The sequence below is a fragment of the Haemorhous mexicanus genome, chromosome 5, assembly GCF_027477595.1.
Source record: "Haemorhous mexicanus isolate bHaeMex1 chromosome 5, bHaeMex1.pri, whole genome shotgun sequence".
NCBI lineage: Eukaryota > Metazoa > Chordata > Aves > Passeriformes > Fringillidae > Haemorhous > Haemorhous mexicanus.
The window spans coordinates 934492-959981 of record NC_082345.1 but is presented as its reverse complement, the minus strand read 5'-3'; the positions used below and the strand labels follow the sequence as shown (position 1 = coordinate 959981).

Genomic DNA, 25490 nt, shown 5'->3' with positions numbered 1-25490 from the left:
CACTCTGGGTATGGTGGTTGTCTCAGCTGCTCTGTGTGCTGTGACAGGTAGGGCCAGCTCCTCTGAACCTTCTGCATGCATTTCTGAGGGCAGTCTTTGAAGTCCTGTGTATATGTATTAGCCTGTATTATTTCTGAGAAAGAAGATGGGGAAAAAAAAAAAAAAAGAAAAAAACCCCACAAAATGAAAAAAGAAAGCTCTGAGATTTTGTCAAAGCCACTGTGATTTAAGGTGCAGCCCTTTGCAATGGATGGCTGTGTTAAAACTGGCTGGAGGACTTGCCACAGGAATTGTGGTAGGAAATAGCTCTCCATCACCAGCAGAAGATCAGTTTGTACTGTTGCAGTTTCCTTTTTTGCTTCCAGATTTATCAGTTCTGTCGGGTAGTCTTTTGAACTGTTTTGATAAATAATTGTACTTGTGAAGGTTAATGGAGTGTCAGTCCCTTATTTACTCTCCAGTCAAATGCAGTGCATGCTAGTCAGAAGTGTAGGTCATGCTGCATGACCAGCTGACCTCAGTGCTTTAAAGTGTGGTTATAGTCAGATAAATGACTGGGAAAATGACATTAAAGGGTCCTATGTTTTCTGTCTTGCTGTGGCTTTTGAGGTCAAATTTAGTTGCATAAAAATATGATATTTCTATTAATTGCCTATAATGCTAGAACTTAACCCAGGGTTTGAAAATATGCTGTGTCTCTTTTTGCTTCACATCATCCCTAGTAATAAACACTTTGCAAGTGGTACTTAACTGTTGTTTTTGATGATATGTCTGCAAAGCAGAGTCCAGTTCTTCTTTTGTGGCTGTATTGACTCTTCAGTGCTGAGGGCAGTTAAAAAGAAAGAGTCAATAAAGCAAGCAGATAGACATGACTCAGAAAATACATGGGGAGCAGCTGTGTGCAATGTAGGTGACAATTGAAAGGCACTGTTCTGTTTGTCCCCATGCATAGCTGGACATTCTGCTGTTTCAGAAGCAGAACACAGATACTTTCATCTAAACTTCCACGAGTCTGTGTCAGAGTAATTCAACCCTGCAGTCAGAAGGATGACCAGCAATTTCCAAAGGTGGTTGTTGCTCTCTGTTTTCCACTTTATTCACCTTAGTGTCTTCCCTGGATATTATGTTCCTTTCCAGTAGTGCTTAAGCCCCACAGTAAAATTTAAGAATAACTAGCAAGGTTTGAAGCATTTCAGCAGCTAATTCTGACTGTATTTTGTTTATCACTGTGCATCATCTGAGCTCTTAATTTACTCTGTTACTTCCAAAGAAGAAAGTTTTACTTTGTCTTGAAGTGAATAATAGCTGACATGAAAATAAATAAACACAAGGGCTTGAAATCAGATGTGTTCAGGAAGTGAGATTTCCAGAGCAGTTTAGTCTTCTGAAAATGTGATCCCATTGTTCACTGACAATAACCTGTGGAGTTCAGTGCAGTTTGCTCACGGGGATCTCCTGCAACTCCTGCTGAGCTGTTCAGTGTTCTGGCCAGCTCCTGGAGGAAACAAATGTGCTGAAATCTGGAAAAGCATGTTGGTGATCAAGATCTTAAGGGAAAACAGTTTACAGAAAGATTGGGTGTTTTAGGCAGTGCTCAGAGGTTCTCCATTCCATCACTGGAAATGTAGTTTAGGAATTGCTGTTTGATTCCATGGGCCTTCCTAGTCCCAGGTGTTCTCCCTTGGAGGGGATGGTTTGGCTGCTTTGGGTAACTGTGTTTTATGCACCCCAGTCTGGATGAGCATGGGCTGGGCTCAGACTGGTTCAAACTGGATCCAGCCACGTCAGACTGGTCCTAACTGGTTCTGACTAGCTCAGACCTGTTTGAACCAGTCTGAGCTGGCTGGATGCAGTTTGGATCAGAAGTTGTGACTTAGTGTCATTGTAGCATCTCTTGAGCCTCTATTTTTGAATGTTTCTCTGAACCTGAAATTATGAGACACTCTGTAGTGTTTGATCTAAAAATCAAATAAATCAAAGTATATTGAGAAGGGCTTTCTATAAAAGTGGGAGTGCAGCCTCCAGTAGTGCCAGAGGGGAGTGGGGAGGCCTGGGTGCCTTTCAGAGGAACCACTCTTGCATGTCTCACTTCTGCCCCTTGTAACAGACAAATCAGCTCTCAGCATTGTTCCCCTTTACATGTCATGTGCATGTGATTTTCACTTTTATTTCACGTAATTGCATCTGTCCAGGCAGTTTATTTTTCTAATAACTCATTCCCACATAAATGTACATCTGAAGATTAAAAAAAACACTGAAATAAAAAAAAAAAATTATGCAACTCTTCTGAGTATGCTTAAATATATGTACTCTAAAGGTAGACACTCACAGACAGAAGGGAAGAGGAAAATAGGAAAACCCTTCAAAATGCACTGTAATGTCTTCTAATGTGTAGAAATAAATATATATATATAAGCACACACATATTCATCTATGTATTTATATATATTTATATATATATATTTAAATGAATTGTGACTCAAAACCAAATACCCTGTCTTTGTGTTCACCCCCTCTCTGTGCTCAAGGTCTCTAGGAGCTCAATAGGAGCTTTTTAATTACTTTTCCCTGTTTGATGTTGCTGGGTATAATGAATGCATTGCAGAGAACTTTTTGTTAGAAACCCTCTGTACATCAGCCTAGTGCTGGGGGGCACAGTGGCACCTGCTTGGATCACATCCTGAGACCCAATTTTAATAAATGTGAGAGCAGAAAGAGAGATTTTGTGAAACCATGCCCTGTTAGCCAAGCAGTGCTTCCTCACCATGAAGCAGCCTAACATTCTTTCCAGTCCAAGTGGAGAAAATTGTGCCTTTCTTATTTGGGTTGGGCAGTTCTGTGGGGTTTTCAGCATCACTCATGACGACTGAAAATGACAGGGAATACTCAGAAATCAGTGATTCAAAGAGGAATTTGGGGAAAAAGGGCTATTTCCAGCAAAAGTTATTCATTCTCTGCTGATGGTGGGTACTTGGCTGTGACTATAGAAGAATTGGTGTTCCTTGGGGTTTTTTTGGTTTGTGTGTGAACATCATGTACATCAGCACACAAAGTTAATTGTTGAGGAAAATCCGTTGTGCACTTAGTCATCTGCAGGAATTTGATTTCTTTAATGAAATGATATAAGAGAATGAGAATGAACTGCTTTAAAGCTAATAAAGATCATTTGTATTACTCAGAATAATTTAGGTAAGTGATGAGAAAGGGGAGGGAAATTAGCATTTCTGTACAGTTTGCTTACTGTGTAATTCTTAATCAGGAATGTCACAACATCCCTTGATATCATCTTATCACAAAGGTCTCTTCATAGTAGGCAATGTGCTGCTGACTGCAGTTTACAGAAACAGAAGAAAGAATAACTCATCTGCAGAGTGAGAACAACTGGGAATCTGTCATAAATTAGAATTTATTAGGGTAGTTTGCATCAGTCAACCTCAGTCTGAACTGGTGAGGCCTGTGTATGTTTTAAATCTGGTTCCAGCTCTGCTTGGGTGAGCTTTAGAATGGGACTGGAATGGTGAAATGGCATCATGCTGCTCCCTGGAGGAGCACATCATGTCACCCTCTGAGGTGTGGTGGGAGCCAGAGGAGTGAGCAGGGAGCTGGTTCCTGATGACCCTTGGGTGCTGAGGGTGCTCTGCCTTCCCTGCTCTTGGGAGCCTGGCAAGGCAGCCCGTGCCCCTGCCCTGAGCTGTGTGCAGGACACAGAGGTGTTGTGTGGGCATTGACCAAATTCTGAATGAGCTCTCACCTGGACTGTGCTTATGTACCAGTGTGACATTGATTGACTCCTGTCATATTGGGTTTTAATAATTATCCTGGTCTGTTTGGCATTTTGGATCAAATACTGTCCTTTGAAGTGTGCAAGATGCAAGTAAGTTTGATTCCTGCTCTGTAGGCATGTTCTGTGGAACCACCATTCTGTGAAAGGATTTGTTCTCTCTTTATAAGCACAGAATATGGATATTCCTTTTCTTTTTATATCCTATGCAGTTCTTCCTCCAAAGGTGAGAAAGCTACTTTGGTTTACACCAGAATTCTGTTTCACTAAAAGTGTGTAACGGTTGTAGGTAGGAAGAAAATCAAATTATAAAAGAGCAGAATAGGTGAAATAAATTTTGGAGAGAAAGCAAGTCTGTTAATGACTGTTAAAGAAGATTAAACCAGTTAGTGTAGTGCTTGGCAAAGTCCTGTAACATTACTTTAAAAATATAGGAGAGTTAGTTGTAGACAAAGTAATTGAAGTTTGTGAAGAGCAGGTGGCAGAATAAAGGACTCAGGTAAAAGCAGATCCATGAGTTCCTTGGGCTGGGTGATATTCATTTAAAAAATAAATGAGGTGAATATTCTGAATCAAAAGAGGTTTTTTTTAATTCCTATTCTTATGCTGTAGTAAACTCCAGTGGACACAGTGAGGCTATTTCTCAAGTTGCTGTTCCATTTTAATAAAGTTCTGTTTTCTGGCCCTTCTTGAAAAGGAAAACTTCCAGAAGATTGCTTTCAGAAGAAAGAAATAGTGTGATGCTAATCTCTGTGGAGGCAAAGACTGTTCTGGTTATCGTCTTGTAAGTCTTGTTATAATCTAAAAAAGCAAAAGAACAAATGCAAGGTAAAAGTAGATAAGCAGATGGGAATTGAGAAGGCTCATGAAAAACACACAACGTGTATCGAGCAGAACATGATTATTTAGGAAGTGCAGTGGATTTAGCCACATGCCTTTCACAGAATTGATGCCTTGAGAGGCTGCCCTGGAGCAGAGGCTGGGCAAGGTTCCAGAATAAAGCAGAGATTTATTCCAAGGATCTCCTCCATGGATGCACCTTGGGCAGCACCAGAGCCCAGCCAGGGCTGCCCCCAAGATGACCCAAAATGGCCCCAAAATGCACGGCCGGGCACGGGGTCTCTCCCTGGGATCAGCTCTGCTCCATTTGCACCTTGCAGTTCATTGTCCCAGCCCAGCTTTAGCCCAGGCACTCCCACCCTGCTTGTTTTTCTCTCTCCAGCCCATGGGGTTTGTGCTCCTGGCCTGAGATTGGGATCATTTGTCCTTGGTGCCCAGCTGGAGCAGGAATTGTTTTGTCTCCCTACTCTGAGCACAGAGCTCACCATCCCCTGATGTGAAACCCAGACCCACCCACTAAAGCAGCACAGAATGTGAAAATATAAAAGCTAAACCTGAGGCATCATAACTATTTCATGTGTGGCTTTTCTTTACTTTCTTCTCAGCCACCCAGCCTAAGGAATGAAGTGAAATCATCTGCCTGGTACAAGTGTTTGCAGGCTACCAGAGAGCAGATGAAGTAATCTGCCATCCCTTTCCATCTGCAGGAACTGAAGTGTGAAAGCTGGGAGCAGTCCAGGAGCCACTGCTGGCCCATGGCATTCCTTTTATCCCGAGTTCTGTGCAGATAGTCCTCTCCCCTCCTTCCGAGGAATTAGCACAGACAATGGGTTTGTTTCACAGTAACAAAGCTGCTGATCAAACTGCCTTTGACACTCAGCATAGGTTTTATTACACTCACAAGCCAGAGTTGTTGTATCTGGTTAGTAAGCTTGTATTTTTACAAAGATAATCGTTTTATACTGCATGATTTCCAAACTATTAGAAGGATTTAATGTATGCTGAAGCTTCTACCAAGCTGTTTTGATAAGCAGTCTTATTTTTTGTTTAGCAAGGTCTTACGGGCGATCTTTAGTCCCTCAGGGAAGAGCTCATAAAAGTCTTAAAAGTGCTTTTGCAGAGCTTTATTTATTATTTTTAAGCATGAAGATTACTAGCACAAAGATAACAAGGCTCTTGTAGTACAACATGTTCTTTGTTTTTGCAGGTTATAGCTAACATATCAGGAGTTCTCAGAATGCCAGTTTTGTTTGTTAAGTGTTTTGAGAGCAAATAGATGTAATCCTGTATTGCGTTATTTTCTTGAAATGAGTTTAGCCAGGGAAAGAAACAGTGGGAGAGACCTGGTCTGAGTATGGGTGTCAGGAATCATGTCACTAACCACATTTACTCATTACAAGGTAGTTCTTTCAATTTTACTGTGTTTAATATCTAAAGATTTGCAAATTACTTTTATATGTGGCGAACATTTCATTGCAAGAAATTGGACAAAGAAGTGGGCTAAAAATAAAACCAAAGTATAGACCACAGAAGAAAATAATTTAACAAACCCATGCTTGGCATTCAATATAAAAAAGTTCTAAAATTTCACTCACAACATTTTCTCATATATTTTTTACTACAAACAGATCCACCGTTTGCATAGAATTCTTTAATAAATCAAGTAGAAATGATGGGATAAGCAATAAGGAGTACTGAACTTGTGCTGTATGTTTGGGGATGGGCTGGAATGCAGAGCAGCCAGAGGAGAAATGTTTGTTTTAAGGCATTGGTTATCAGATAGGCTGATAATGGTCTGGTGAAGAGGCACACGGAGTCACCCAGCCACCCGTGCTGGTTCCACCTCTTTATTTTCAGACACTTAAAGTGAAGTCAGAGAGAATTAACTGAATATGTGTGTTGTTGTGCATTTTCAGAAATCCCACTAGGCGCCTCCTTCTATCTGTAGATACTTAAATCCTTAAAAAATTTGTTCCTATGCTCTCTAAATCTCAGAGGATGAAGTTAGAAATCAGTGCAAAACGGATTAGAAGTTATTCCTTTTGTGTCTACGCGACCAGTTTCCTGCAGCTCATCTCTGAACCTTGTAAATGTTTGAGATTTCCTCTTGCTCGTGCAGTTGTGGCAGCAGTCTGAGTATTGTGGTGTTTGGAAAAAGCCAAGGTGCATTTCAGAGTTCCTGTCAGATCTTGTGGGGTGGCACTTGATGTATGAGAGAATTCCCAATTTCTGGTTTGGGGTGGTTGGGCTGTGGTGCCCCACGGAGTCATGGAGGAGTAATGTAAGGGCTGAGTCTTTATTGCATCAATAAAAATGAAAACACAACCACTGTGGGGCTTTTAGCCAATAATCTCTGGGCTTTTTGTATCAATTATATAAAATGCCTCAAGCTGCAGGAACTGTTCATTAATATCTCAGTTTACATATGGAGGAAAAGGTAAAAGAGAGGAAAGTGTCTGCTGTAGCAGTTCTGTGGCAGATGGCTGTCTTTTGGAGCTTTGAACCATTTTCAGCCAGGTTCATGGATAGCAAGCACTGAAAATACCTGTTAGTCTTCCCACTGAAACCTCTGCCAGTCTATTCTGCTTCATCAAGAAGAGGTCATCAATTAGATACAGCCCTTTGTGTCACATAAATACAAGCTGAAGGACAAGAGCTAGTAAGGATTGCTAAAAATAAGTAATATTCCATTGCAAAGTGAAATTTCACATTTTAGAGGGAGAACAAGATGTCATCAGGATTGTCTAAGTGTTGGTAGTACCTCCAGGATATGGATCATGGAGTTCCAAAGACCTGGTGTCAGTAAAGCCAAATCAGTGTTTTACTTGATTGTATTTCTCTTGATGGTAGGAGCATGGTCACAGTAAAAAGAAAACAAAAAGTGCATCTCTGTTCACTGGGTTTACTTCACCTAATTCAGGTGAAAGTTCTCTGCACCCTGGCCTCTTCAGCTGACTCTTCTGATCCATTCCCTTCCTTCCTCACTCTCTGCTGTGTTTGATTTCCTTGTCATCATTAAAACCACAGTCCTAGGAGAAGAAAGAATCAGAATAAGGGCAGTGGTTGTTTTTCATGGATCTGATTGCAGACCCATCACCTTTGGATCTTTACATGGTGCCCTTAACCCTTTTATCCCTCTTTGGGTCATGTGTCAGTTCTTACTTCTAGCAGTGTCTTTATCCTCTTCCACCTGTCCTTCCCTTCTGTGACCTTCTGTGGTCTCCTCTTTGCTTATGGGGTCTTCCACAGTTTCCTTTTCAATCTCCTTGGGATCATCCCTCTCCACCACTGATGAGCAGCTTCACTGCATGGAGGAGGCATACAGACCAAGGACTGTTTGAATACCAGACAGAAGGAAGGGAATTCCTACGTGTGAAAGGCACAGTGTCCCCTGGGAAGCCTTTTGGAATATGGGTTTGTTTCACCTTCCTAAGGGTGCCAGGTTGGCAGCCCCCATAAGCCAGGGGCTGTGGTAATCCCTGCTCTGCAGCCCCTGTGACACAGCCTTTAGAAGGGGACAGTTTTTCCAAACCACCTAAGTCATTTGAAAATATGATTCTCATTGAAAGACAGTGGCACTCAAGCTCCTGAAGTAAGTTAATTGCATTAATTGAGGCAAAGATTGTAAATGGAATGCTTTTTTTTTAAGCAAAAATTAAGATAATTCTTGCTTTGTGAATATTGTGTGTCTGTTTTGTTTCTTTTAAACCTTAACAAATACTGGAAATGTCAAGTTGAGTTTTCTTGTAATTGCTGGTGGGCCTCCTGTGGGCAATGGAAGTATTTCCACAGCTTCCAGATTTTCACTTGAAGTAGCTGAGCTGTTGAATCTTACACATAGATACTCATTTCCTAAAATATTGTTGGGGAAAATAAATTTTTAAAAATAGGAAATGGTATTAAATTGCTGGAGAATCATTTGTCTTCAGAAGAGTGAAGTATTCTGTTTTCTGATTATCTCTTATGTCATACTGTTATCAGCTTCCTGGTCACTATGGAGACTATAAAAGAGATAGGCCTACATGTCTAATGTAGAAAGCAGAGAAAAAACCCTGCCTTTGGTCTTCTTTACACATTCTGCAAGAGTGAAGCATGGGCAAAATTCCAGCTTTGAAAAAAGAACCTTTTTGGTTGCTTTTAGGATCACAGGCTTCTTGAAATCAGACAATATCTGTGCTTGTTTTAAAGACACAAGTGTTTTATTCCAGGTGTTTTTGGCTGCAAAACCAGCAGCTTGATTCTCGTGATATATATTTTTTTCCCTGCAGATGCAGACTTCATGCATACCATATGGTGGTAATTAACAGTTTCAGACTTAGTTCTCAGTTTTCTTCTGCTTCGATTCTTGGTTGGTTTGGGACAAAATTTTAATGTCACAGAAGCAGGGTGTCTGAGTTTAATTGCAGACAGGAATAATGTGCATCTCTAGATGAGGAAGGAGAAGATGAGATCTATTTAGAGCACTAAGATATTTTGGAGATCTCACCGAGTACAACCTGTTTCTTTTCATTAAGCCTTTAAATGTTCTTCTGTAGAACTGAAATATGCCTCCCTTGGACCCTGGAAACAGAGGGAGACAATTTGAAAGATACAGCTGGAATGAAGAGTTTCTTTTAACAGCACAATGTTTGCACTTTTTATGAGAGCAAGGGTAACATTGTGTAACCTTTAAAAAAGATATTGCTCAGTGAGGACAAGTCCATTGTCCAGTGACATGACTTTTCCTGTCAATCACAAAGGTGACAAGGGGGCTAGATTAAGTAAAGCTTGCCCAAGATTAACAAAGGAAGATTATTGACCTCATCCTGAAAGGGCAGAAGCCTGTTTTATCATTAAACCTTGGAAGAGGTATTTCCTCCATAGGTGGAAAGCTGGTTGGCAATATCCAGGCAACTTTCTTGTGAGTGAGCAGGTCTTCCTGTGGATTCTGGCTTGGAACAGGAGCAGAAGACACGAAACGAGGGCTGGTTCCTTTTGTGCTGCTGGTGCTTGAGAGGGAGAGAAGGGGCTGGAGTGTTTGCTTCAGCAGGATCTGTGCAGTCCTTGTCTGCCTTCCTGAAGGGGGACTCGAGAAGCAGCAGCCTCAGGTGTTGGGTGAGTACCATCCCAGCTCAGGAGATGCTGGCCAGCACCCATCAGCAGAGCAGTTGGCAGGGCAGGTGAGCAGCAGAGCCCTGTCCTCCGAGCAGCTGCTGCCTGCATCAAACTGCCACCAGGATTAGCAGTGCCAGAGGCTGGAATGTAATCAAACTTGAGCAGGTGAGGTGGTTATGCAGCTGGGAGAGGCTGTTCTCCAGGAAAAGTGTTTGTCCCCTGCTCTGCTGGCTCAGAGATGGGTCCTGTGTGTGGCTTGATGGACTGAATTGTGCAGTGTCAGTAGTGGATATTGATGTTTCTTAATTCCACTTCACTGTGCTGTTGCTGTTCTCTCAGTGAAACTGGAGGAAGTCATGTCAATTTGTCCTTTTAAAAACACAACCTGCTAAATCTCCCTTGTTGGGAGGGAACTTCTCAGGGGATGATTTTAAACTGCTGCTGACATGCCTTTCTTGCCATTGAGGATTTCTCTGTGTTTTCAGGGGGACAGTTAAACTTCTGTATGCAGCATCAGAGGATTTTCTTTAGAGTTTTTTGGCTTTATGCAGCCATTGACACTAGCAGGTTTTATGTGGTGGAAGTGTCTTTTCTTTTTATGTGCTAGTAGTAAAAATCCAGACCCAGTGAGAGCTTTTTGACGTCTCCATGTAATGGCATAAAAAAGAACAAAATAAAAGAGAGGGACGTGAAGTGAAAGCCGAGGTAACTGTTGCACGTTTTGTTGTTGTGGATGGCAGAATAAAAGGATCCTGGGCTTGTGGGGAAGCAGGTTCTGGAGCCGTGTGCTGGGGGATTCCTGCTGAAGTGGCCTCAGCAGCCGAAGCTGGGCTGAGCTCTCCTCCAGCAGCACAGAGAGCAGAGGATTCCTCTTGGACTGCAGTCACGCCATGGATGTGTGATTGCCACAGATCCTTCTGAATGAATAATTCTCTGGTGTGCTGTAATTTAGCCCACTGAGATGTGCTTGCAGCTGTTCCCCTACTGTATATGTGTTTTGATTGAGGCTAAAATCCCCCAAGTGTATAAATAGCCATGTGTGTGATATGCAAACACTGCACACATGCACACCTGAGAGCTCCAAAGAAACTTTTTGCAGGGGGATGGTTTCTTGGTTGTGTATTTAGTGTATCATTTACCTTTTTAAAAAGATCTGTGTAGAACACTTTCCTTTCTCAGCCAGCTATGAAGTCTAACTGTGGAGTTTGTAAATGCTTTCAGCCAACATTGTAATGGGAGGTTATCTCTCTCATTAATGAATTTATCATTCCATGGCCTTTATAATATAAGAGATTGCTTGTGCCTGTTCTACAGGTAGGAAACTGAAATGCAGGGAAAAATAGTTTTATTTTCCATGGTCCCACAGTGCATTTGAAAGCACTAGGAACTGAGTATTCAGAGTCCTTCGTGGTGCTTTGTTCACAGACTACTGCGTGGTCCCCCCACAATTCCTTTTCCCCAGAAAGCAAGGCAGAGTTTTAAAAATACTTGTGAGCTTCATTTGAAAGCCAAGCAATTTGTGATTCTGAAAACCATCTTGTATTACTTTACATAATCATCCAATCCTTGTGTTCTTGTGCTTCTTCTCTTACAACAAACTGATTTTATATGAGAATATATATTCCACTTTCCTGTACCCCAAATGTGCCCGGAAGCAGCAGTGGTGATACCTGAGGTTTAGGCAGCTGTTACAAATACTTGGTGTGTTTGTAAAATACACCAAGTATTTGTAATACCCAATGTGTGACACACACAAACAGCAGGGAAAGTCTTTGGGACCTGCTTTGGATTAAAACAAGGAACCAGTCCCTGGGAAAATGAAGAAACACTCTGTTCTCCACATGACTGGTGGCATAGGTAGATTTCAGAACTGTAACTAAGGATGATGATATTTGGCTTATCTGTCTCAAAGTGTGAATAAGAAAGCAGCTTTCAAGATATTTCCTCTTTTAGCCTTCTGTGTAGGAAAAAAAATTGCCACTTGGTGATAATGGTTTTGAATTTTAGATCAAGTCTGAAATGATGCTGAAGTTAACCAATTTGCTTGTTTAGGTTGGTGTTTAAAATGTTTACTCAAGTCTATAGGTGAAACAAACTGCATTTGGCTTCAGCTAAGTTTAGAAGTCCGGTGTTAGCAACTAGGAATTTTTCAAGTGCAGAACAAAAATGGAGGGGGTTGGAAGGAAAGAAAAAAAGGAGAATTTCTGTTGATTGGAGTTGGAAAATTTTTAGGGCTTGGTCAAAAGCTCATTGACGTCAGTAGAAAGTCTCTCATTAACATCACTGGGTTTGGTTTTTGGGGCATATGATGGCCCAGATTGTAATCTCAGTTAAATCCGATTCTCTTAGGGAATTTATTCTCTATATAACACATTCAAGCTGCTCCAAACTGTTTGCATTAAAAGTTTTCTTAACCATAGGTAATCTTTTTGCCACAACAAAGTAGCCTGTGGAAACAAATCTGTTTTCTTTATTGCATGTTTTCCATGTACCTTTACTCAGATTTTGTTAAAATAATTTGTGGCCACTTATGTTCTTTTATAAAAGTGGGGTTTTTTCGGTGATTTTTTTTAAAATACTGTGATTTATTAGAGGAGCCATCAAAATTACTCCAAAAAATATAAAATTATAACAAAAATCACTAAACACAGTGTGTGTGCATATCTATAGACATATGTAGCACCTTCATACCCTCTGAAATGAAAACAAAAAATTAAGTCTTTTTCAGCCAAGTCTGTAACTCATATAACGTGATCATCCAGTGGCTTATTTAAAAAACAATATTCATTAAACAGCTGGAGTACAAAAACAGTGGAAAAAAAACAAACTGGGAAATGACATCAAAATAAAAACTACTCATGTTTACAGCATTCTATTTTATGCAGGGTATTACTCTGCTGCAATCTGTTTGGAGACACTGACCCAAGTTTTTCAGGTACAGATGGCATGTATCAGCAGAGGGAAGAATGGGTTTGGGAGCTGTGTGCAGAAGGGTAGGGTAGAGCAGACATGAAAGGAGGAGGAATTGTGCAGAGAACGTTGCTTTGAGCTGGAGGAGATGTGGAGGAGAAGGCTCCTGCCTTAATGAAGGCAGGTTTGAAGATGCTGGAGCCAGTTTTGCTTTCCATTAAAATTAATGAGTAGACCTGTGTGGACTCTCACGTGAGGAGGGCTCTGTGCACGTTCCAGGAAGTCACTGAGTTGTGCCATTGTGCTGCCAGGGAAAGTCATTAGGACCACCTTTGTGAGAAATACTGCTTCTGCAAGAAATGAAGGTTTAAGACAGAAGAGAGCAGAATTAGAAAACAGAAAGCAATTGCTTCATCCTTTATAGATGGGAGAACTGCTTGAACTGAGTAAAAATATGGCATATGGTGAAGGACATTTAATGTTTAGTTGCTATTTTATTTCTTAAAACAACTAGCCAATCAAGGCATTAAGTACTTTATAAAGTCAGGAAATTAATGGTCCTTGTAAAAATTGAAGGTTTTTTTAGAAAGAGAGCTGTAAAAGAACAAACAATTACAGGTAATCAATACCATTGTTATTAGGAAACCTATGAGAACAGCACTTCTTCTCAATTAGGGAAAAACTGTATTTTATGTTTCTCTCTTGCAAGCTGATCTTTGTTCACTCCAGCCTGTAATCTTGGTTTATGCTTTATGGATAGGCTTTGTTCTGGCTGTTTTTGAAACGTTGCTTGCCTTTTTTAAAGGTTTCAACAGAAGAACAAATAGCAATGAACTCCAAGAACAAAGGCTCGTTCTTCCTTTCTTTCCGCCGATTTCCCCCCCCCCGCCCCCCATTTCTTCAAGAAAAGCAAGGAACGTTTCATCTTGTTTTTTCTCCCCTTTCAGGAAGTTGATGGCAATAAAGTGATGTCTTCGTTTGCCCCGCACAACTCATCTACCTCACCCCTGAAGGCAGAAGAAGGTGGGCGCCAGGGCGGGGAGTCCCTGTCCAGCGCGGCGCTGGGCACCCCCGAGCGGCGCAAGGGCAGCCTGGCAGATGTCGTGGACACCCTCAAGCAAAGGAAAATGGAAGAGCTCATCAAAAACGAGCCAGAAGGTAAGGCCTGGGAAGCTGGCCAAAATTTCCTGTGTTCTTTTCTTTTCTCCAGATCCTTTGGATGCGTATACTTTTTAATCGTGCCGTTTTCTGCTCTGCTGGCTTTTCCTTGCCAGCAGAATTTAAGATCTTACAGTTCTTTTCTGCATTAGAGGTAAATTTTATCAGTGTCCCATCACAGCTAGAGTTTTTAGCTTTTCCCAAAAAAGAGAGTCTGGTGGTGTTTTTGTTACAGTGGCCACTTCCTCAGGATGCCTGCAGTAAGCCAGTTTTAATCACCTGGGGGCTTTTACACCACTACTCCCCTCTCCCCGTGTCTAGAACTAGAAGAAGTGTTATTTATCATCAGTGTCAGTGGTTTTCTGGAGTGATCTAGCGTGCAGGTCATTGTTTGAAAGGTAAGAAGGTAAATTGGGAGTTAGTGGAAGCTTTTGTGTGGGACACATCATGGTCTGTTTATGTGTGGGGCAGGTGCTGTACGGGCAGGGAATGCAGCTGTTCCCTGCATATGTGTGGCCAGCAAGTCTCACCTGGGGCTCCTAGGTGTCACTTCTGGAGAACAGGTGTCTTTCTGAGACCCTCTCTCTGGCTGTTTAAAGGACTTGTGCTCTGTGGGCTGGGACTAAGACCAGAGATGAGGATTTTCAATTTTTGCCTGTTTGGGGCAGAGTCCAAGCCCTGAGTGGAAGGTGAAGCTCTCGTTGTGCTTTCTGTAGGTGCCTGTGTATTTACAGCTGCCTTTTTGGGGCACTGAGAGCCAGCTGTGAGAGCATGCTGAGCCTCGTTTCCTAGGGCACAGTAAGGAGACTATTCTCATTTCCACTCACCTATCCTGTTACAGAAATCTTCTCCAAATGTTTGCTAGCAGGGCTCTCAGGGCCCGCCTCAGTGCTGAAGCAGGAACTGACAGCACCTACAAGAAAATTTCAGGACAGTTTCCTGCATACTGGAGGGGAAGTATGGACACAAACACGCTGGCACGTTCAGGAGCATGGCAGGATTGTAAATTTGGCTTTTCTTGGCTGGAGCACGCAGTACGGGTCTGCTGGGAAACAAATTCTTTGTCTGAGCATTTTTTAATATTACTTAGGAGATTTCCTTTGCATTTAGGTTGATGTAGTGGTCAGTGCCATAGCATACCTTGTGCCTTTGGATGGAAGGGATTGCGGGGGGAATGGGTGGGAAGGAGGCCAGGCTTTTAGCAGAGAGAGCAGAGAACAAGGAGCTCTGGGCAGTGCATAAATACTCTGCTGACTATGAGGTTGTACGAGCTGCACAGACTCCATTAGGGAAAGGCCACAGATAGACATGAGAATGGTTACAGAGCTTGTGCATTATCTCAGCTCTACTAAAATGAAAATATACAGTACAAACAAAAGATCTACAGCTTTGTGAAGAGATTGGGAGAGAGAGGAGGGGGAGCAACTGAATGTTGGGCTTTGCAAATGCGTGCGACAAAAAATCCTTTCTTCCCTCTAGCCATTGTTCTATTGTCTTTCAAAGGCCATTAAATTGAACAGCAGGTTGTGATGAAAATTTCATTAAGCCCTAGTTAAATCATTATGAGGGTGCCATATTCATGTCTCTGCTTACTCCCCATCCAGGAAAAAATGAATAGGAAAGAGTTGAGCTTTTTTTCCCTTTCTCCTTAAAAGCGAACTAACAAAAGTTCAGAAGTTAGAAGAGAATGGGAAATGGGACATGAAACAAAAGGAGGCCAGAGAGGTGAGGTGGCTAGGAAGAAAATTAGACTTGCATAAGAGCATTGAAAGGTGGTGAGGGACAAATACATCATTTTGACAAGCCTCCCTCCCCCTTCCCTTCAGCCAACATGGTTGTTTTTAGAGTGGCTAATTAAAAAATATATATTTCTGGGTGCAGATGGCTAGACTGTTCTTAGAGGTCCTCTGCAAATATGAGTCTTTTCCCCTAAATGAGATCCATTCCGATACAACACAGTGTCTTCTCTGTTTGAACTCCAGCAGAAAATTATTGCCATGTCTTCTTCATGTAGTGCTAAAGTAAAATTGTCAGTCATCACTGGTTGCTAGTCAGGTAATTAGCATATTAATGAATTTCCCTGTGAATGAGGTGTTACAAGTGGGAATCTTTGATAGTACATGTAGGTAAAAACGCAGCAATTTGTGATAAATGCATATTTCACTAATGATTTTTGGTCTTGCTAGTTTGTAAAGCTTTGTGGGATGAAGATCAAGAATCTTGGTTAAGCTTCGCAGCATTATGTCAACAAGAATAATATAATACTTTATTTCCCTTTGGGAAGAAAGGGAAACATTTGCACCAGTAGTTGAGGTTTAATTAAATCAATTTCCTGTGAATCTTTCAAAGAGCAGATACGAGCCAGATTCCCATTTCTCTATGTACTCAAAAGTTTATATATTATTTAACTTGTACAATGGGCTGTGTTTGCTCTCTTTTTATTGTTTGAAATAGTCCTCTGAATTGCTGTGGGAATGTGCTTTCCAAGCATTCTCTCCAATGGCCTGTTTTCCTCCAAATCAGAAAAAAGGGAAGGGCTCATAGACAACTTTAGGTCTCAATTCAAACCTTGTATCAGTCAGGGAAAGGGCTTCTCTTTTCTGAAATGGGCTTTAAGGACAAGGGAAATATTCCAAATAATTGATTTTTTGGTTTGACTCTTTCTAGGAAACTTCATTGATACGAGGGAAACGGATTTCTAAAATTATCTTTGTTGGAAAAGAAAAGTGAAAATTAGTAAATTTTGTTGGTAAAGGACAAGAATTTTTACTTTTTAAAAGTGCACAGTGCTCAGAGTGCAGCAATGCACATATGTGCACACTTGCCTGTACTCACCCAGGAGCTGATGAGGGAAGCATCACTCTTCACATAAATGGTTTTCATGTAGATTTGTTGTGTATGTACCCTGGGTTAATGTGCCCTGCAGGAGCCCATGCTGCCTGCTCTTCCAGTAGCTCAGCACTGCCTTTCCTCCTCGGGTATGAGCTGGGGGGACTGGGGGGTGTTTTTATGGGGGTTTATACTTAGCTCCAGAGCTCCTTGCTCCTTTTCTTTTCCCCCTAATGTTGCCATTTTCCTGCTGCTGGATGGAAGTGTGTGATTGACAATGAGTCATGCTGACACAGAGACAGAAGTGTTCCAGTGCATCTGAAACTCGCTGCGTTTTACTCATTACTAATACAGTGCTCATTTTTCTTCTCTCAAATTCTGTGGAAAATCCTTATATGCAGCTTTAGTCTGAGGCCCCCAAAGGCATAAACCTATTACTGAAGTCACACAATGTTATTTTACATGAAACATTCTGTCCTTTCTAACTCGGGCTTCAGAAGAGGAGTCAGTCCCCTTTTATTCCTGGTGCACAATAATGAAGATAATGGAGTGGGTTTGGAGAAGCCTTACACACTGTGACAGACCTCCAGCCCTTGCCCTGAGGGTCGTCTGCCGACCATGGGATTCCTTTTGCAGCTAAAATCATTAGGAGAATGAGATACAGGCATGTTTTTCTTCTGTTTTCTTCAGGCAGCAGAGGATGGCAGAGGCTCTCTGTCTGTCTGTTCTCCTCATTTGTGGAAATGAAATGGAAATCTCTTTGAAGTCACTGAGCTCGACACAAGTTTGTGAAAGAAAAGACCAAAGCAAGCACTTAGCTTTTCCTTGCACTATTAATGTGATTGGATTGCTGTATTTTAATTTATGGCCTGTGCTTGTGGAAAATTAAATCTCTGAAATCTCTGTAGCCTTTCCCCTAAACTTAGGGCTGGGCTTCTGGAAGGAAAGAGGCAAACAAGTAAATTCCTCCCTATTTTTAGAATAAGCTGCAGTATTCTTTGGCTCTTTACATCCCTTAACTTTTCATTAAGAATCAATCCTCTTTTTCCATGTTGGCAGTTTTAACAGGTTATGTATCTGTTCATCCTTAAAACCTTCATAGTGGGTTTTCTGAGGCCTGACCTGTGTTGTTGTATGGAATTTGTAGGAATTCTGCACAGAGAAGGATCATATGACCACCTACCTGGTGAGCTTGTGTGGGTGCAGTCATTCATCTGCACAGCTCTTCCTTCTTTGGTCAGGGCCTCTGAAACTCAATTCACTTGGGCCTTTCAAGTGAGTACTTTGAATTTTCCATAAAGACACATACACAGATGTACACACATACATACATGCACACAATACAATATATGTATTTAGACACGAATATATATCAACACACACACTCACAAATTATTCATTTATTGTGCTTCATATTTTTCCTGCTCCAAAATGTTGATCTTAGTCCTTGGGTCTTCAGAGGGGGAGCAATGGTGTCAGCAGTTTGGCAATGTGGGAATGTGTGTTAGCAGAGCTTTGACAGGCAAGGGGGGTACTAGAGCCTCATGTAGGATAGTAGGCAGCAGTACTGTAAGTAATTACTTGTCGTGAAAAAAGGGATGAGAAGAGCCTCTTGGGCATGATTTTTGTCTTCTGAACGTCCCCCAAAGGCTGTTTGTGTTTGATGTTTAAGTTTACATTATAAATCACAGCACCTGTTAATGTGGTGATTTAAATGGCTGTTGTTGAAGCAGCTCTGTAATCTGTAAAAGTGAGCAGTGCTGAATTCAGGCTCTCTAGCTGGGGTGTCTCCTAACCTTACCAAACTTCTAATGAACAAATCTTGTAAAGAAATGGAGATGTCTCCCTCTTTTTAAGGCACAGATTCCAAAGCAGGCCATTGATGGGCACAAGAAGGGTGGCCTTTGAAATGCAGACTCCTGTTTTTAAATCACATCTGATGAGAAGGGAGGAAATCAAGTGCACAGATTCGGGAAAGGCCTAAGGATACTGTAATTGGTTGAGGTTTAAAGTTGTGTTATTTGGTTCCTCAGTGCCCCTTTGACAGAGTACGTGTTGGAGAGGCTTTGTAAAGCTTTTCCACTGAAGGACAAACAAGGGTACTTTGCAGCTGAGTACTTTCAAGTTTTGCTCGTGTGTGGAAGGATGCTTCAGGTGCCTTGTGGTTCCATGCTCATCTCTGCAGTCTGTCACCAGAAAATGTGTCTCTTCTTGTACAGCAGGCCAGCATCAAACTTCCATTGCTTCTTTCAAAGACCCTGCCATATGGAAATGTGCCTTCACGTACTGCTGATACAAATAAAAAATAATGAAAACATTTGAAAGTTTATTTGTGAAATAGGCCTGTGTGGGGAGAAGGCCCTGTTAAATACTGTAGCTTAAATTTTTATTAACAAGGGCTTTAACTCTACAACAGAGGTAGCCTAGTTTGAAGCCTTGCCAGCTCTGACTTGCTTTAAGTGAAGTTTATTCATTTGTTGCCTTCAGTTTTTAAGTGTTTTCCTTCCCAACAGTTCAGCCTGATAGTCACAGTTTATTTCAATGGATGTTTTCAAAATTTGCTTAGATTCCCTTCCAACTCTCTCTTCTTACATCCTCAAAGCTTTTTAGCTTTTGGATTTTTCTTCTTCCTTTTGATAGAGGCATCTGAGGTGCTGATACAGCATCTTGAATATAGAAGAAAGCATTATGGTCAAGTGAGATACAGGAAGCTCGTGCTTTTGGAGAGAAGATGCAGTCCCTCTCTCCCCCTCCCTGGTTCAGAATGAAAGTCTCCTCTGATGAATCTCTACAATTAAAATTTCTTTCTGGGTTCTGTTCACTCCATAATACTGAGCAAGCAGGAGCCAAAGCAGAATGCTTTCTCTCTTCCCTTCTCATCTTTAACAGCACAACACACAAGTGGTTCAGCAAGGCAAAAATAATTATTTGGGCTCCTGTCTGCCCTTTATCCCCCAGACTCCTCCCAAGCTGGGATTCATTTCAGTAGGGTTTTTCAAAATTTGCTGCCACTTTTGCCCCCACATCATTTTGCTGTGCAAAGTTTCCCCTGTTGTATCCCACCTAGACCAGCTTGCATTTAGCCATTGGGTTTCTATGTGCTCTTTAAATTGTTTTTTAATTATTACTATTTTATTTTCGTGTCCCCCTCCCCTGGAAAAGCCGTGAGCTGCCTGACCCTGGTCCCAGGTGATGCTGGAGGAGCCTCTGTCCCGTGCAGAGCCAGCTGTGCGCGGGGCGCGTGCCAGCTCCGCGCGCGGCTCTCGGGGGCGTCGCTCGCTCAGCAGTCAAGAGCCAGCCACCTGCTCCTCAGGCCTCTTGTCCCTCCTGGTAAAGGTTCAAGCCCTCGCTGAATAGTAACATCTTAATCTGGGCAGCCTGCACACCATTTAGCTGGAACCTATTTGTCGAGCTAGGATTTGTGGGATTTTTTTTTTCCCCTTGCTCTTACCCCTGAGGCGCTTGTCACGACCGTGCATTTTAAAATTAATCAGACCTCCCAGGCTTGTGTGACTGCGTGGTTTAACGTGAAGAAGTGGGTATCAAGTATTTGCCCTAATTAAATAGGCCTGCTTGGTTTTGTTCTAGTGGGTGCTTGGTGTTTTTTTTAATAAGAGCTGCTGACGGAGGAGGCACGGCCGGCCCTGGAGTTGGTGGAGAGCTCACTTCAAAGTTTTGCTCGCCACCTGCGCCCCGGATGCTGAGACCTGGAGGGCTCCCTGCCTTCTTTCTGAACAGCACCGTTTGTGGGAAGGGGAAATCCAGCCAAATGAGAGAGGGAGCTGAGGGAAGGGGAGGTGAGGAGCTGGGACGAGCATGTGCGCTGGCTTTTGGAGCTGATTAAGATGACCTGTCATCCTGTCTGATTAGCTCTAGCTCTCAGTCTGTGCCATCAGCTATTCACAAGGCTGTCTTGTGTCTGCTGTTTACCAGCAGCGAGGGAAAGCCTCTAGTACGGCAAGGAGCAACATTTGCAGCAACTCCCACTTGCTTGTTTAGCTAATGAAGTAGCCTTGTAAAAACACTCCTAAGTTTGGAGCTGCTGCTGAGCTTTATTAGGTACGTGTCTGCTGAACATTGATACTTCTGAGGTGCCTTGAGGGTTGCCAGCTTTATGCCTCTGTGCCCATCTCCTGCACTGTGCACAGGCTGGAATGGGGAGGCAGAATTCCTTTCAGCACCTTCCCTTCTCGTGCAGTTATTTGCCCTGTGGTTTCTGCATTGCCTCAGCAGAAAGTGTGCTATAATGTGTATGACTTCTCTGATGCATCAATTCAAAAAGTGCTCAAAAACCAAATAAAGGGGAGCTGGGGGGAACTCTCTGCCCTAAGCACCCTAAAACCTGTTACACAGTAATTAAGGACTGATAGCATTTAGCAATTCAGCAAGTTAACTTTAGCCAAAAACTAGTAGAAAATTTGGAACAGTCAACATTTTTAGACAAAATGTTTCTTTGGAAATGATATTTTTTGTTTTTAAATGTTTAAGATGATTAATCTGAAAGAGAAATGAAAACATTTCAATTAGGATTAAATAAAACACTTTGGGTCAGGTGGAAACAGCTTTTCCCCTGACTTGGTTTGGCAGCTGAAATGAAAAAATGCAAACTAGTCAAACAAAAATGAGTTGCAAAACCTGGTGAGGTTTTGGGGGTGTTTTTGTATCTAATGACCTGGGAAGGACAAATGAACAGTTGTTTTACTGACACTTAAATATATCTGAATGTTACACACTGTGGTTCTGAGGACAATCTGTAATATTAGTCAGAAAAGCTTTCAAAATTCCATTTTCTCCAAACGTGCAAATTCCTGTGCCTTCTAAAGCCTCAAGTCAGCAAAGTTCTGCAGCAGCTAGGGCGTTTGAATTTGGAGCAGATTTTGGAGCATACAACACTAGATGAGCTTGGCCTGTCTTTGCAGCCAGAACCTCTGAGTCTGTTCTGGAGGACCTGGGAATCTGCAGTTGGTGCACCCCAGAATTTTGCTTTGCTTTCTTTAAAAATTCCTGCAGCCAGCACACAGTAAAAAGAAAAGCTGTATTTATTTATTTATTTATTTATTTCCATGACAGTTGAAACTGCTGAAGTAAAACCCAGCAGCTAGGTAAGTAGGATGATACTCCACTGATTTAAAAGTTTGTTGTACATCCGTGCACTAACTGCCACCCTTCTCTTCCTCTCCCAGTGTTATTATTCCTGTTTTCTTTTTAATTTCAATCCTTGGCAGAACCCAAAGGTAAAGAACATATTGACACTGCCAAGCATCTGTCTGGTGCTTGACAGCATCATAGAAACCCTGGCAGTGTTTCCTCTGGGTTGCCATTGGTTATTTAACAACACAATGCAAACGGTGCAGTGTGGGTGTGTGTGAAAAGGAAAGAAAGGTTGAGGTGGGGGGAAGGAGCCCTGCACGAGTAAATATGTCTTTCATCATATCTTTTGTTTGGTCTGTTTGCTGGGTGCTATTCAGCAGGCAATAGGAGTTGTTTGACGGTTCTGCAAAGGGGTTGGAAACCTTTTCTTAAACTTTTATTCTCCTGCTTTTGTCTCAGTCCGTGAAGTTCCCTGCTTTTGTTTTTCCTGCCCCATTTTGTTGTCACCTGTCTGTTGTTGGAGGGGTTTTGTTGCTGCTGCTTGGCTGATGGGAGGTAAGCTGATACTCACGTCATGCTCCTGTTGGGAGCATTCTTGTGCCCGTGAAGTGGGCTTGAGAGAGCTTAGGAGAGATTTGCTGCTCTGGTCTTTGGGGCAATGGAGCTCTTTCAACCTGTATTTATTACATAAATAAATATATTAAAATGAAGGCTTGGAAGAGCTCTGTTGGAGGAGGAAAGAGCTCCAGAGGAGGAAAGTGAGAAGTGAATGAAGAGAAAAATCAAGCTCTGCTTTCTGCTGAAGAATGCCCTGTTAGCACTTGTGTGGCTGGGTAAGGCTTTCTGAGATGTTTAGCCTTGATTTAATTCGTATTTAAGATTTCTCCTCCCAGCACATTAATATAATGTCAGTGTAGAATGCATTGCATGGTGTAATTACTGGAGAGAGCAGGAGTTGGGAAAGCAGAGGTAATTGAACACATGGCTGTTTATTACAACAGGACAGTGCTCCTACGCTGCTGTTTAGGGCATTAATAGGGAAGAATTGATTTGTTGTTTTAAGATGAATTCAATCACTGTTGCTTAGGCCTTTGTTTGCTCAGGCCCAGTTATGCTTTGTTTGTGTTGTGTGCCCAAGAGGTTTACACACCACAGCGTGGCATTACTCATGCAGAGGGCTTGGGAGCACAGAGCCATTTACATGAACAAAGGACATTTTTCTTTTTGGCTCTGTTTATCTTCCTCTCCAGTTTTGTTGCCCTCTAATCTATCTCCATCTCTCTCTCTCCCTCCTTTCCCCCCTCTCCTTCCCACCCCAAACATTTCTAATCAATGCAGAGGTCCTCCCACATTCTTCCTTCCTCCTCCTCCTGATTCCCCCTCCTGGAGACAAATGGAGCAGTGACTGACAGCTGGCAGCACGGGGCTGTGCTGGGGGCTAAAAGGTGGAAATAGGAGTGGTGGCTTCAGGGTTTTCCAAGGAATTCTGGGGCTGGGGGAGCAAGGATTGCCTCCAGAGTGAGCAGAGGGGAACGAGCTGTGCCCTGCACATCTGCACTCTGGGCGATGTCTCGGGAAGGCTGACCTGGAACAGAGTTAAGGAATAGAGTAGGAGATGGAGATGGAGTTCCAGAATAAAGCAGGGATTTATTCCAAGGATCTCCTCCGTGGATCCACCTTGGGCAGCACCAGAGCCCAGCCAGGGCTGCCCCCAAGATGACCCAAAATGGCCCCAAAATGCACGGCCGGGCACGGGGTCTCTCCCTGGGATCAGCTCTGCTCCATTTGCACCTTGCAGTTCATTGTCCCAGCCCAGCTTTAGCCCAGGCACTCCCACCCTGCTTGTTTTTCTCTCTCCAGCCCACGGGGTTTGTGCTCCTGGGCTGAGATTTGGCTCATTTGTCCTTGGTGCCCAGCTGGAGCAGGAATTGTTTTGTCTCCCTGCTCTGTGCACAGAGCTCACCATCCCCTGATGTGAGCCCAGACCCACACACTAAAGCAGCACAGAATGTGAAAATAGAAAAGCCAAATCTGAGGCATCACAGAAGTTTGGTGTGATGGGATGTGTGCACCTTTGGTGGGTCCTGCTGGGATGGGCTCTGGAGGAGCCTTTGCAGAGCACATCCTGGCACTGGAGGAGCATCCTGCCCTCTTCTCACTGCTGCAGGTTGGAGGGAGGAGGACAAAGCCCTGTGACTCAAGTTGAATTCCTGGCCTCCCTGTTGTGAGCAGCAGGGTTTGTATTTTAGGCTCATTGTGCTTGAGGGGAATCTCACCTTGATTTATCTCTGAGTGTGGGAGAGTTAATGGACACTTCAGGGGGATGTGGGCCCAATTCTGCTCTCAGATGTGAGTTCATCACTCCCCCTGAATATGCAAGAGCTTTAGGAAGGCAGCATTTGACCTACTCCAGGATTGGTAAAGAACCCAACGTGACTTTTTTTTCTATCCCTCTACAGACAGGGATTAGGCCTGTTCCTAGAAGGAGCAGGATTAAAAGAACTGAAAGGTAACAACAACAGCCAAGTCCGTGGGGTCACTAATGGGTGGAAAATTTTATTGCCTAGCTGCTAAGGTGCTTGTGTCTAAGCCCAGCAGTGCAGGATGAATTCCCTTTTGGGGCACAGAAAGCCCTGGCTTAGCAGCACCAGCAAGGAGCAGCACAGATGTGGGACACAGGGAGCCAGATCCTTCCTGTCAGGGAGAAAAAGCAATTTCCTACACTGCAACGTGCAAGCAACCTCCATTGTCCATCTGAGCTGTAAGTTATTAAATTATTGAGTCTGCAGATAAATAATGGACACACAGGAGATGAGCTCTGTGGATGTGAAGTCCAGCAGGGGCTGTTGGCTGTGTATGGGACATGCTACTTGGCTACTAATTACAATTGTTTTCCTAAATATCCAGGAATTGCAGTTGCAAAGGCCAGCCCATATGCCCCAAGGAAAATATGATTTCCATCTCAAAAAAAACCCCAAATAATTATTGCACTGCCCTGCCAATAAACAAGAGTGATAGCAGCCAAAGACACAAAAGCCTCCAAGTTGGGAGCAGTGTCCAAGTGCTTTATCAGAAAGGAAGGTGCTCTCCTGCCTTGGAAGTGGTTATCCCAGTGCCCTGTTTTTGCAGTGCAGTTTGGAATGTGCCATCAGTCTTGGACTGCAGATTAGCCCACACAATCTTAAGGAAAATAGTCTAGAGACAAGGATCACATGGCAGAAGAAATCCTCTTGGTTCTTTTATGCACCCTGATGTTTTTATGCTAAACTTCTGTTCCTTTTCTGTTTTGCCCACAACACATATCCCATTTCAGTAACTGAGCATCTTATCTCCCACAGAGTCAGGCATCAGGGGAAAAAAAAAAAAGGAAAAGCAAAAAAGTCAACAGCTAACCAGAAAATGGTTTCAGCTGTGGTGATTACTGTGTATTCATTTGATCCTGTAGGTTTGCTGGCTTGTTGCAAAGTGCAAAGCATGTTAGTGCATTTCTGCTGAGATATCTATATACAAGACCTAAATAAAGCCACGTATTTCCAAACAGTTACATTTCCATGTATATGAAATTAATATATGAAGATGAAACTAGAGGACAGCAGGCTCTTGCTAATGATTGTCAGCTGCAGAAACTCTGGATTCCACACTGAGCTCATGTACAGCTTTAATCAGCAGTGGTGTTTAACTAAATATGGAGACATTTCACTGAAGATTATTTTATTTTAAGTCCTTTTTTTTTTTTTTTGGTGCATTTCCTCTTGCTGTGTCATCTAATTGATTGACAGCTCCCTTG

At 42.6% G+C, this 25490-nt stretch overlaps 1 protein-coding gene across 1 annotated transcript in view; it reads left to right on the top strand.

Annotated features, from left to right (window-relative positions):
• SOX5 (SRY-box transcription factor 5) overlaps positions 1-25490 on the top strand; it is a 297551-nt gene that overhangs the window by 57053 nt on the left and 215008 nt on the right. The window contains 1 exon segment of the mRNA XM_059847991.1: positions 13573-13783. Within this exon segment, the coding sequence (XP_059703974.1) occupies positions 13573-13783 (211 nt within the window).